This window comes from Meriones unguiculatus, chromosome 14 (genome assembly GCF_030254825.1).
Source record: "Meriones unguiculatus strain TT.TT164.6M chromosome 14, Bangor_MerUng_6.1, whole genome shotgun sequence".
Lineage (NCBI taxonomy): Eukaryota > Metazoa > Chordata > Mammalia > Rodentia > Muridae > Meriones > Meriones unguiculatus.
The window spans coordinates 9,865,943-9,878,838 of record NC_083361.1 but is presented as its reverse complement, the minus strand read 5'-3'; the positions used below and the strand labels follow the sequence as shown (position 1 = coordinate 9,878,838).

The 12,896-nt window shown below is 47.6% G+C and overlaps 1 protein-coding gene across 1 annotated transcript; it reads left to right on the top strand.

Moving 5' to 3' along the window:
• The first annotated feature begins 1,817 nt into the window (after window positions 1-1,817).
• On the top strand, window positions 1,818-11,268 carry Ccne1 (cyclin E1). The gene is made up of 12 exons (XM_021632005.2): window positions 1,818-2,107; window positions 2,591-2,642; window positions 2,749-2,836; window positions 3,119-3,187; window positions 6,693-6,841; window positions 6,958-7,093; window positions 8,432-8,578; window positions 9,269-9,364; window positions 9,575-9,709; window positions 9,831-9,942; window positions 10,045-10,202; window positions 10,583-11,268. The coding sequence occupies exons 2-12, from the start codon at window positions 2,620-2,622 to the stop codon at window positions 10,703-10,705; spliced, it is 1,236 nt and encodes a 411-aa protein (XP_021487680.1). The 5' UTR covers window positions 1,818-2,107; window positions 2,591-2,619; the 3' UTR covers window positions 10,706-11,268.
• Window positions 11,269-12,896: the final 1,628 nt, after the last annotated feature.

Genomic DNA, 12,896 nt, shown 5'->3' with positions numbered 1-12,896 from the left:
AGTCTTTAATTCATCTATTTTATTGTTAGGACATAAAGCATATGGAACTTTCATTCTTTGCCGAGCATGGGTCCATAAAGAAAGCTTTATCACTGCTACAACGGCTCGTTTATTTAGCATGTACTGTGTGCCGGGCCAGTTGCTGATTCATGTTTCCCTTCGTCCCCGCATCAAGCATAGGGAGTAAATAGCTGTGATGTGTGAACTAGGGTCATCATGGGACCAACATGATAGCATTATTGCTAAATTCATAAGGCTGGGCTTTAGCTTTGAAGGGCTTAACCCAAAGTTTCACCTTGTCAAGCTTACCATCTGCTGTTGAAACCAACGGAGTTGGGAGAATAGCGTGTCTTGGACTCAGCTTGCTGACCAAATCATCTCAGCAGCCTGGGGCATCACCAATGTGCAACCTGTGGGAAGGACACAGCCTGCTTTGACTCCCAGAAGACTGAGGGAGAGGAGACAGGCATATCCTGAGGAAGGGCCCCACACGTATTTAGACTCCTGCTTTGCCGGTGGCCATTATTCAGTCTCTCTCACTAACCTATATGCTCCACAGACCTCGGTCAGCACGGTTCTTTCTATCCTTCGCTAACATGAGGGAAGTGACCCTTTTGGTCCAGCTACTATGCCCAAAGCTCAACACTGAACAAGATAGGGGAGGGGTGGTGGTGCATTGCCTTTACTTCCAGCACAGAAGCCAGCGGATCTCTGTGAGTTTGAGGCCAGCCTGATCTACAAAGTGAGTCCAGATAGCCAGGGATACACAGAAAAAAAACCTGTCTCGAAAAAAACCAAAAACAAACAGACAGCAAAGATAGAGGAGCAAAACGACAAGAAAACAGAGCTGTTCAAGGAAACAACTGCTTCACATGGAACTGGAGAGGAGGTCCTGGGGAAAGGTGTGCTGGAGACAGGAGTGGTCACCAAAAGACCTTCAAGTTTTCCGGAAGCACACACAGCTGGAATGGGTCAGGAGAGAGTACAGCCAGCTCTGAGGCCTGGGTTGGGAAAGGGCACCGGATGCTGGATCCAGCAGCGCGGGCGGAAGGCTGAAGGTCAGGTCTGACCGGTGAGGGTCACTTCTCGTTGGGAGAGGCATGTGCTTATTCTGAGGCTGATGAAAACACTTGGAACAAAGTTTTTGGCTGGAGACCGCCTCACGCGGTCTAGGCGCACGCGGGTTAGGCTAGAGGCACAGGAAGGTGCATGGCTAGCTGAATGAATGAATGAATGAATGAATGAGAGGCATTGACAGATTAAAGCACCAGCTGCTGGTCCACATAAGATCTCACATCAGCAGCCTGAATCCTGGTTCTGGTCTCGGCAGCCACGCGCTGTTGTGACCTTGGGACACCCACGCCCCTGACTCAAGGCCCGGAACTCTGCGTCTCAGGGGCGGGGAGGACGAGGCAGGAGGGACAGTGCGCGCGCGCGGGAGACAGGCGGACGGCGGGTTCTTTGCGCCCGGCCCTCCCGTGCAACCCTCCTGCCAAGCCCTGCCGCGAGTCACTGCGATCTGCCTTGCTGACACTCCGCTTGCGCGGGCCACGCGGCTCCTCGCGGCCCCGCACCCTCTGAATCCCTCGGGCACCCGCGCCAAGATTCTCCCGCGTCGACCAGCCTGCCCCGCAGCCGCGCGCGCCAGCCGGCTCTCCCGCGTCCCGCCCCGCGCAGGCCCCACCCACCACGTCCTCGCCACGCCCTCCGGCGCGCAGGCCCTGTCATTTGGGCCCGCCCCCTCCCGTAGAGCACGCCCACCCCGCAGGACACGCCCACCGGAGTCCACGCCTCCACCAGAGCGCCTCGCTGGCCGGCGCGGCGATGAGGCGGGCCCCCGGGCTGCCGGCGGCCGCTGAGGGGTCCACAGCCCGCGGGGCGGGGCGCGAGGGCGGGACGGGGCCGGTGCCGCGCGCTGGGATTTTTAAATGTCCCGCTCGAAGCCGGGCGCAGGAGCAGCCGGCTCGGCAGCCAGCGCGGTGTAGGGGGCAGGCGCGGATCCCGCCAGCGCCGCGCGCTCGGCCGCCGCCTCCCGCCTCCTGCTTCCCGCCAGCCGTCGGCCTCCTGCCCGCTCGAGCGCGCCTGCCTGCGGCGGACACAGCTTCGGGTACGGGCTGCCTGGACTCCCGGGACTCCCGCGACGACCAAGCGTCCGGACCGAGTCCGACCGGACCGGGCCCGGGTGGGGGTGGGGCGAGCCGGGTCACCCGGTCCCACGAGTTATCAGCTCGGGGTGCCCTCGCCTGGGTGGCTGTGAGAGACGGGTCAGGGGAAGGTGTGGAAGGAGGACACTGAGGCTGTCTCGGTCCCGACGGCGGTGATGGATCGGGGCGGGGGGGTCCTCTCGAAGGGCGTCTGGGCCTCCATCCCCAACCTCAGGTTCGGACCCGGGGTCGCAGGCTGCCGGAGGCGCCGCGGGTGACAAGCCACCCGGGCCCATCGGCCATTTTCCCGGCCGGCCTCCGGGCCCGGGAGGCTCCCGCCGCCGCCGCCCGCGAGGGAGGGGGGAGGGGTGCCCTGGACGGAGCGGAGGACTCGGGTCCCCTCTGTGGGCCGTGCTCACCACGTTGCCTGCTTGGTGTGTCCCCAGGTCTGAGTTTCGAGCTCTAGCCCTGAGCCATGCCAAGGGAAAGGAAGGAGAGGTGAGTGGACTCGCGGCTGCGGGAGGGGAGAGGGTGGGTGGCGGTGGGGGAGGGGCGGTCTGAGATTTTTGGGGGGCAGCACCTCCGTGACACCATGCCTCCGCAGAGATGCAAAGGACCACGGCAACATGAAAGACGAAGGTGGCCCCGACTTCGCAGTCCGCTCCAGAAAAAGGAAGGCAAATGTGGCCGTTGTGAGTACAAAGGATACAGGTTGGGAAGGGACCCCCCCATTCCATCTTACCTGGGTACCAAATTTGGGTCTTCCCACCTACTATTGAAGAGAATTAATTGAGGGGGGTTTCTTTTATTTGAACGTCGTTCATAACCCAACAAACTTTTTCCCCCCTTTTCTCCCCGTGTTTTTTTTTTTTTTGTTTTTTTGGTTTTTTTTTTCTTTTTTTCTTTTCGTCTCTGGGTTGCACCGTGTGTTCCCTTGGTAGATCGGGATTTTTTTCTGGTTTTGTTTTTGTTAGTTTCTTCAAGATCCAGATGAAGAAACTGCCAAGATTGACAAGACTGTGAAAAGCCAGGATAGCAGTCAGGTAGGTCTGCTGGCCTACAGGGTGTTCTGCCTCTTGAGTTCCATGCTTTCTTTCTTCCAAGTTTCCCAAACCAGAGCCGCAGGCCACATGGCTGAATCTCGGAGCCTGTCAGTGTGGCCTGGTCTCTGTTGGGGCTGGGGTTGTGGGAAGGGTTTATGTTTCCTGAATGGCACCTTTGGGGATACAGGTACTGATATCTGGAAGAACCAGGATGGGCATCGTACAGTTTGGTCCTCCCTAAGCCCAGGAGGAAGCTAAGACTCAGAAGGCAACCCAGAATCCTTGCAAGCCCAGAGCAGAGCTGGGCCCACAGTTCTATTGCCAAAGACTAGAGACTTGGGGGATAGGGCTCCCAACTACTTTCTCATTCATACTTGTGGCTTTTTGTCAAATGCGGGCTTCTTCCATCCCTCTAGGTTAGATTTCAAACGTTTCTTTTGCCAAGCATGTCGGTACAGTTCTTCAATCTCAGAAGCAGGGTAGCAAAGACAGGCCACCTGAGTTCCATACAATGAGATCCAGTAGCAAAAATAAAAACCAAGCATGCCTTTAATCCCAGCACTGAGAAAGCAGAGGCAGAGGCAGGCGGATCTCTGTAAGTTCAAAGCCAGCCAAGGCTACACAGAGAAACCCTGTCTTGAAAAACAAAATAAACAAACAAACAAAAATCAAATTTTTTTTCGTCTTTGTGACCCAGAATGTTCTGCCATCAGCTAACTACATTGACCACTGCTGTCTGGGCTTTACATAGCTTTAGCAAGGGTCTGTAATGACATAAGTGTGAACCAGTATTTCACTGGCTTCTCCATTTCTTCTGTCCCTCCTGTGTAGTGCCTGCCTGTACTACATGTAGCATGGTATCATAGTATCAGAAGATCCTTGCAGAGAGAGCTTGTATTATCTCTTTGCCTCCAGAAATGGCTGTAGACTATAGTTATGGCTCCAGTGGGGGAAGCAGCCTATCTCCAAAGTAACTGGTGAGACCTTCAGCCTTCATCACAGATAAAGCTGAGCAGGAACAGTGTTCTATTGACCTCATCTCCCTTTTCCCAAAGAGCTTAGCAATGACTTTGTAGAGCAAGGAGAGACAGCTGGTTCTGAAGAATGCCTTTCTTCCCAGCGGTGATGTCCTGCCAGCTAGGACTGCAGTAATGTGTGTTTCTAGGGAGGACTCCCACTAGATATTAAAAAGGGGGGGTCAGTTTATATTCCTGTTAGAAAAAATAGCCCCTGCAGAACGAAAATGCATCCTACATTTCTTTTTTTCTCCCATTTCTTCCCTTAAAACCTTCAGCACATTGAGTTATTATTAGATAAACCATGCTTTGCAGAATTCGAGATTGTTGGTGTTGCCAGCTGTTTCTTCAGAAATGTCCAAGTGAAAATGAGACCAGGCCATCGGTGTTGGCTTTGTCAAGATTCAGGCTCACTTCTGCTCTCAGGGATAACAACAGCTTACAATGCTGCCGCACATGGATAGAGTAATAGCAAGGGTCCAGTTGTGACTGTCATAGTCTTTGCCATGAAAAAGCATCTTCATAGTTCAGAGATGAGTTTGAGGAGTAGATAGCTTAGAAATAACTGACGTACAGTATTTTCTTTTTTTATAATTGTTCATGAAGCTAGAGTTTGAGGTACAGCTAACTTTGTGGGTTTAATTGAATAGAATTTCTCTGTGGAGTTATTTGAGTTCCATCCAGTGCACCAACTTTGAGCCAGTGAGAGTAGTCATATTAAACTCAATGACACTGAAAGCCCACAAAGATCTTTTGATTCTTTTTGTTTTTGAGACATGGTCCCTAAATGTAACCCAGGCTGACCTCAAACTCAATGATGTGTCTGTCTCCAGAGTGCTGGGATTAGAAGCATGCACACTACCACCTGAGTTATTCTAAGTGAAAAGAGCGCCCTTGTTATATAAAATCTATTTTTCATGTCCATTTTCTTGTTTACTTTTTTCACAAAACCTATTGATTTTATTGTATTTGGGGATGTTTGGTTGGTTGGTTTTTAGTGTTTATTTTTGTGAGACAGGCTCCCACCATGTAGCCTTGGATGGCCTGGAGCTCCCTATGTACCAGGCTGGCCTCGAATTCATAGATAGCCTGCCTCCTGAGTGCTGAGATTAAAGGTCTGAGCTACTACCCCCATCAAGACATAACTTTCTTATTTCAAGCTGAATATTAGTCAGTCGTTTCTCTACTTGTTCTGCATAAGGAAAAAAATCCATATTGTATAGGATAAAATCCATAGTTACAGCTGATCTCAAAGTTAGGTTGATTTGGCTTCTTGTGAGACTTGATGTACACTCAAAACCAGACTTAACTTACTCTGCCTTATCCACTGGTTTCTAGAAAAGCTAACTTTGGAGCCCATTTGTCTATGAAGTGCAGGGTGGAAACTACAAAGTTTATCTCTAAAGGCCTGTTTCCAGATGTGCCAGCCATCTGGCCATGGAGGGTGGCACCTCGCTTGTACCTTGAAAAGAACTCATTCTTGAATGAAGAGAAACTTCCTATAGGAGTAATGTGAACCTTCTGAGTGAGGGCCAGTGATGCTATACCAAATACTCAAAGCCGGAACTGAAAGGAAGCTGCCTTTCTTGCACAGCTGGCAGGAGCTGTTGTGGATAATTTGCATGCCCAATTCTTTCTACACTGAGCAGAGAGGAGCTTTATGCAGCTCTGCTCTTCCCACTGCTTGGAAATCTGGCTTCCTCTGAAAGTGGCCTGGGTGCTGCAAAGGCTTAAATAAGGTATCTGTTGGTGCCAGGTATGGTGGTGTGTTCTTCTAACCAGCATTTAGGAGGTGAGGCAGGAGGACCATGAGTTGGAGACCAACCTGGACTACATAGGCAAGACCCTGTGAACAAAAGAATGAGTCAGTACATAAAATGATGCAAATCTAAGATTCAGGAAGCTTCCACACTAGCAGAATCATTACTTGCTTAATACCTTTGTTCTCTGTTTTAAAGATTAACATGTTTATATGAGTGTTCTGCGTATATGTATGTCTGCCCCTCATGCTTACCTGGTGCCTGCGGAGGCCAGAAGAGGTTGTCAGATCTTCTGGAACTAGAGTTACACACTGTTATAAGCCACTTTGTGAATGTTGGGAACCAAATGCAGGTCTTCTGCAAGAGCAGCCAGTATTTTAAATCTCTAAGCCATCTCTCCAACCCCTGGTCTCTGGCTTTATGAGTTTACAGATTAAAAACATGGGCTTTTTAATAGGGTATGAAATGACCTCTATGGACTCATTAGTAATATAAGCCAACCTTATGTTACTAAGGTCCAGCTGGCCACCCAAATACTTCATTTGATTTCCACATTTCCTTAGTTACAGAAGTGACAAGGAAGCTTTGAGGCATGCCTGTGGCTTTTGTTTATCCATGCTGCCTCCATCTTAACCAGGGCCAGCATGCTGAGCCCAGCCTATCTACCAGTCTATGAATGGGCATGTTGCTGGTTTGCCTTTAACACATTGCCATGTGTTTTATTGGCAGCCTTGGGATGATAATTCAGCATGCGTGGACCCCTGTTCTTTCATCCCTACCCCTAACAAAGAAGAGGACGATGAGCTTGAATACCCCAAGACTGCTTTTCAGCCTCGGAAAATTAGACCACCCAGAGCCTCCCCACTTCCTGTCTTGAAGTAGGTGTTGACTTTGACCCATGGCTTCTGGATGTCATTTGTCTTTCTGGTCCATATTTGTGTGGATGCAGACTGGTATCTGAGGTTTTTGTGTTTCTTGTTTTTCTTTTTTACAGCTGGGGCAACAGAGAAGAGGTTTGGAGGATCATGTTAAACAAGGAAAAGACTTACCTAAGAGATGAGCACTTTCTGCAGCGCCATCCCCTCCTGCAGGCAAGGATGCGTGCAGTCCTTCTGGATTGGCTAATGGAGGTGAGCTTGGGTGTCCCTGCTGCTAGGGCATCACCACTTTCTGTGCTGTTGTGATCTCTCTGTGTGTTCAATTGCATTGGCACATTCTGTGTCCCTGAAGCTGCCTGGTATAAATGCTGTGCTGGTATTTCTTCTTTTCTCTAAACTCTTGAGATTTCTGAAATCATTTTGTCCCTTAGACATTTTAAAGTTGGCATTTCATTGTTTTTCCAAAGTATGAATAGTTACAAAGGTGGTTTTTTTTCTAATAAATTGTAAGTATTAATATTTACAAATTAATGTTTATAATTTGAGCCATATATGTATATTTATATATGCTAAATTGTTTTTAAAGCTCTCTACTAAAATATACACACCAGATGTGGTTGCTGTCATTAGTAGGCATACATGAACAGGTTATCTGCAGCAGTCAGACCTCATATGTACCTATTTAAATTCCTGAGGTCCATTTTCTTCTCCCTGAAGGCTGTCTTATTCTAATCATGTTGAGAATCATATAAACAATATACGATCATTAAACAAGTATATGAAGCTGAATTGGTGCTTGCCTACATATTCTAGGCCTTCTTAGGTTCTATTCCAGGCAGTTTAAGAAACAAACAAAAAACACATTCCAGATTTTTTAAAAGTATGACAGACTACCAAGATAATCATTAACCATTTTTTTGAGTGAAATTTAAAGGCTGTGATTCTAGCTGTGGTTAGTACGATGGTCTATCATGCATGGGACCCCAGTACTACCAAAGGAAGTGAGATTTGACTGGGGGTGGACGTATTACTCGGGGTGAACTGTGACTCGTGGTGCTTGATTCAAGGGAGCTTTGTAGGTGCCTGTAGTGAGTAAGAAATGGAGATGGAAGAATCATCTCTGGGTTCACCTTCAAAAAGTGTGTGTATAAGAGAGGGTGTCAGTAATGCGAATGAGTGGGGGCATCACCCTTTGGAAAGCCAGTGTCCCTAGCTTATATGCACCCTTGGGTACCAGACCTAGAATAATTCTCTGCTGACATAGGCAGGTGGAGCTCTGAGTTCGAGGCCAGCCTGGGTCTACATAGCAAGTTCCATTTCTTCTGAGTCACAGCAAAACTTGTGAGGGAGGTTGCATTCTTTGAGAACTGTAGGCTTTGCGGAGTGGGGAATTGGTCTTTTATAAAAATGCTACTTTGATCTGTCTGATCTGTTCTTGCACAGCACACTCAGTTCCAGGGTCTCATTGGGCTGTGCTTAGGAGGAGTAGCCTTTCACAAAAGCAGTTAGCATTCTTACTGTGTCAAAACCCAGGCAAGTTTGTTTCTGCAGCCCCTCAAGAAGCTGTTCTAACATGGAACCCTCTTCTAGGTGTGTGAAGTCTATAAGCTCCACAGGGAGACATTCTACTTGGCACAGGACTTCTTTGATCGTTACATGGCGTCACAACAGAATATCATAAAAACACTTTTGCAGCTTATTGGGATTTCAGCCTTATTTATTGCTTCTAAACTTGAGGTAAACAACTCCCTAATGTTCTTTATTTTAATAAGCATTATTTCTTAAATTCTGCCCCTAGGATCAACTGTCAGTCATATATTTCTTGAATTCTAACTCAAAGCCTTCTAAAGTTATGGTACATAGTGGAAGGGAATGTGGGGGGAGTAATTAGAGGGATGGACATGAACCAACCAAGGATAAAGACAAGGAGCAAGTACATAGACTGTCTATATTAATGTAGTTACTTTAAGAATAATTGAACTTGGAACTGAAAAGGTTGAAATTGTGGCATAGTGGTTCCCACCTGTGATCCTAGCACTTGAACAGTTGAGGAAGAAGGGTGGGGAGTTTGAGGCCAGCATGGATACACGTAAGACCCTCTCAAAACAATTTTAAGGTTATATTTTTGTCTGGGTCCATTTATTCATGGAGTTCCCCCTTTCTTTAAAACAGGATCTCTGTAGCTCTAGCTTATTAGAACTCAGAGATCTGGCAGCCTCTGCCTCTGGGATTAAAGGCTGCCACAACCAGCTGGTTTCACTTTTTTATAAAAAAACATGTTGGGTTGCTGAAGTGAACCTGTGTTAAGTCTTCAAGTGTGTCCTCTTTTTGTGTCAGCATGCTAGAATCATTTTGGGTGCACATCCTAATCTGAAACTGCCAGGAATGGTTTCTTGCTAATAGCGTCTTCCTTCTGTTCCCTTGTAGGAAATCTACCCTCCAAAGTTGCATCAGTTCGCTTATGTTACAGATGGTGCTTGCTCCGGAGATGAAATTCTTACCATGGAATTAATGATGATGAAGGCAGGTTACACATTAGTCTTTCTCCTCTTCTCTCTCTTTCTTTCCCTCTCTGTGTATGAGAGAAAGAAACTCTTCAGCTGGGGGTTAAGTACACACCTGTCTTTCCCATGCAAGGTGTGGGTATGCCCAGTGGGTCTTCTCCAGCTAGAATGTGGCAGGGATTACGACTACATATTGAACTTTGCACAACTATCATCTGTTTCCTTTTAGGCCCTTAAGTGGCGTTTGAGCCCTCTGACCATTGTGTCCTGGCTGAATGTTTATGTCCAAGTGGCCTATGTCAATGACACGGGGGAAGTGCTGGTACCTCAGTACCCACAGCAGGTCTTCGTGCAGATCGCAGAGGTACGTGGGCCTTCTGCTTCCCCACTGTGTGTGTGTGTGGGAGGGAGGTGGCACCACAGCTCACCCGGGGCTTCTAGAAGCTTCATGTGGCACCTGTCTTAGTGCTCCCATCTTCCCTTAGCTTTTAGATCTCTGTGTCCTGGATGTTGGCTGCTTAGAGTTTCCTTATGGTGTCCTCGCTGCTTCTGCCTTGTATCATTTCTCCTCGTTGGAGTTGATGCAGAAAGTTTCAGGTATGCTGGTTTCTCCCGTGGTGAGTTCAGCCACACAAGGTATCATCAACTTACAAGCCAGCTGTCAGCTGTAGACTGAGCCTCTGACTTCTTTACTGGCAGGATATCAGTGGTGTGACATAGAGAAGTGTGTCAAATGGATGGTTCCATTCGCCATGGTTATCCGAGAGATGGGAAGTTCCAAGCTCAAGCACTTCCGAGGAGTTCCCATGGAAGATTCCCACAATATCCAGACCCACACCAACAGCTTGGATTTGCTGGTCAGTAATGCCCTTGCACTCATCAGACAAGTGCTCATTAATCAATGTCACCTAAACAACCTCATTTTTTTTTCAGGCAGGCTCCGGGGAGCCTAGAAGAAGCCAGTTCTGATTCCATAAAGAGTGTTTCTGGTCCATAGATCTCTTTCTCAGTATCTGCAGACCATAGACTCGAGATGGAAGGGGTTGTTTATTGAGACCAGGTCTTACTAGATATAACCCATGCTTACCTAGAACTCAAAAGTCTTTGGCCTTTTCTCCCAAGTGGCTGACTTTAGGGTTTTTGCTGTTTTTCCCTCCCATCTCCATATTAAAAACATACAGCAAGTGAAATGACACTTTATTTTACTTTAACAACTTTCCCTTTTATTCCTATTTAGGACAAAGCCCAAGCCAAGAAAGCCATGTTGTCAGAACAAAACAGGATTTCTCCTCCTCCCAGTGGGGTCCTGACACCCCCACACAGCAGTAAGAAGCAGAGCAGTGAGCAGGAGACAGAATGACCAGACTTGCCATCACCTCCAAAGACAGTGGTGTAGAAGCAGCTGCCTGGAGCTCCTTGTGCTGCCTTGGAGGTCGGGAGGCCCTGCAGATGCTCTGTGGAAAAGTGCATCCCTTCAGAGCAATGGGGGTCTACACAATGCCTTGGACGGAAGTGCTTTTATTGAATGCTAGGTGTTTTAACTATAGGGTCAAGTACACCAGCCACCTCCAGAACACCACTGAGTGCTCCAGAAGCTGCTAAGGAAGGTGCTACTTGACTCATTGGACTCTTCACACAGATGACAAAAGCTTGAAATTAAGGAGGCCACGTCGCTGCTGGCCTCTGCTCGGGTGTTATGGGTTGCTGTTGCATAGGGTGGGACAAGTGGTTGTGAGTAAGCATGGGATGCAGTGCCACAGCCTGGGCTACGCTACCCTTTTCCACTGTCAGCTGACAGCATGTCCTGCCTTTCATGAACTCTTGTTTTGTAAGTGCTGCTATGTCTATCAATTTTTAATAAAGATAATACTATCTTTGAAGCAGCTTTTTTATTCTGTCTGGTAATAGAACCTAGAAGCCTTTCCGAGTCCCTCTACCGAGTTATCTTGATTCATTAATTTTTGAGACAGTCTTGCAGTGCAACCCATGCTGGCCTAGAGCTTGCTATGTAGCCTAGGTGTGTACGAGGCTCTTCTCCCACAATGCCCTATGCAGCCATCATAGGCTGTGCTAGTGAAAGGGTTTCACACTCTGGGAGTTTCAATAGTGACATCTCTCTCCTCTCCAGACTAGTTAAAAGTCATAGGGCTATAATTCATGTTCTTCACCCTTAGCCAAATCTGAAGAATACAGGAGATTTTGTATAAATGACACAGTAGTCTAAAACTGCTTCTAAGAAAAAAGTGAATCTGGGCACATTGGTGCAAACCTGCCGTCCCAAGCACATGGGAGAATCCAAAGTTCTAGGCTACCCTAGGCCACTTAGGAAGGCCCTTTCTCAAAAGACAGAAAGGGGGAAGGGCTGCAAAGCTAAATTACATAGTTGAAGTAAAAGTCAGGGCATTTAGTACAGCTTGTTAACTGATGGGCTATGGAATCACCCAGGGCCACTGTTCTCTTGAGACCTAGTGTGTATACTTCTATCACCTTTGTTAATCATTATATTTCACTGTAACAGTGCTTCAATGTGTGTGCACACACAAGGGAAGATGATTGAGCACCTAAATGTAACTTATTTTCAACTTGTTATTTGAACCTGGTTTTCAAGACTAAAATAAGCAGCCATTTTAGATTTATATTGTATTTATGAAAAATTAAAGGTATTCAATTTCTTTGTCATTGCTTTTATAGCTCTGGAAATTTAATAGTCTTTCTAGTAAATGTATCAGAAACCTACACCCAGGGCTGGAGAGATGCCCCAATGGTTAACAGCACTGGCTGCTCTTCCCGAGAAGCCAGGTTTGACTCCTAGGTCTTAACCTCTGTAACTCCAGTTTCAGGTTTCCTTCAGAACTGTGTGCATATATGCAGGCAAAACATTTATACAGGTGTAACTTTAAACAAGTCCACACCTGATGGCATCTATTCAAGCAACACCATTCCTAACTAGTCTTGTTTGTTGTTTTATGTGTGTCTTTCAAGACAGGGTTTCTCTTTGTAACAGTCCTGGAACTTGATTTGTAAACCAGGCTGGCCTCGAACTGCCTCTGCCTCCAGGGTGCTGGGATAAGGCATGCACCACCACACCTAGCTAACTAGTTATTTCCAAGTCTCAAGCAGAGGCACTCTTGTCTTAGAAAGCAGTGGCCACTAGGCATGAGGACCCACATCTATAATCCTAACACCCAGAATGCTGAGGCAGGAGAGTCCAGGGGTAGCCTGGGCTACATAAGACTGTTTAATACAGTGTTGCTGTGTAACCCCCACTGGCTCAAACAATCCTGTCTCCTTAGTGTTGGGGATAGAGGTGTGTACCATCATGCCTAGCATAGGGTTCATCAAACGGTGGCATTGCCATAGCAAATCCATCATCCTTTGTGCTAACAAAGGACAATTCTTTGTGAGTGAATAAAATTCATACTATTTGATAATTCCAATGGCTCCGCCATAAAACCCTGGTAATCACCAGTGAGACAAGTCCCTTAGAAAAGCTCTTCCTATCTTCTGGCGACAGTTTGTGGCTGACGCGGCCACTTGTGACTTGGCTTTAT

Excerpts from the sequence above, each read along its gene's own strand:
- Ccne1 (XM_021632005.2), top strand. The coding sequence starts at position 2,620 with ATGCCAAGGGAAAGGAAGGAGAG. Across the intron at positions 7,094-8,431 it reads TTCTGGATTGGCTAATGGAG|GTGTGTGAAGTCTATAAGCT; the intron begins GTGAGCTTGGGT and ends ACCCTCTTCTAG. Across the intron at positions 9,710-9,830 it reads TCTTCGTGCAGATCGCAGAG|CTTTTAGATCTCTGTGTCCT; the intron begins GTACGTGGGCCT and ends ATCTTCCCTTAG.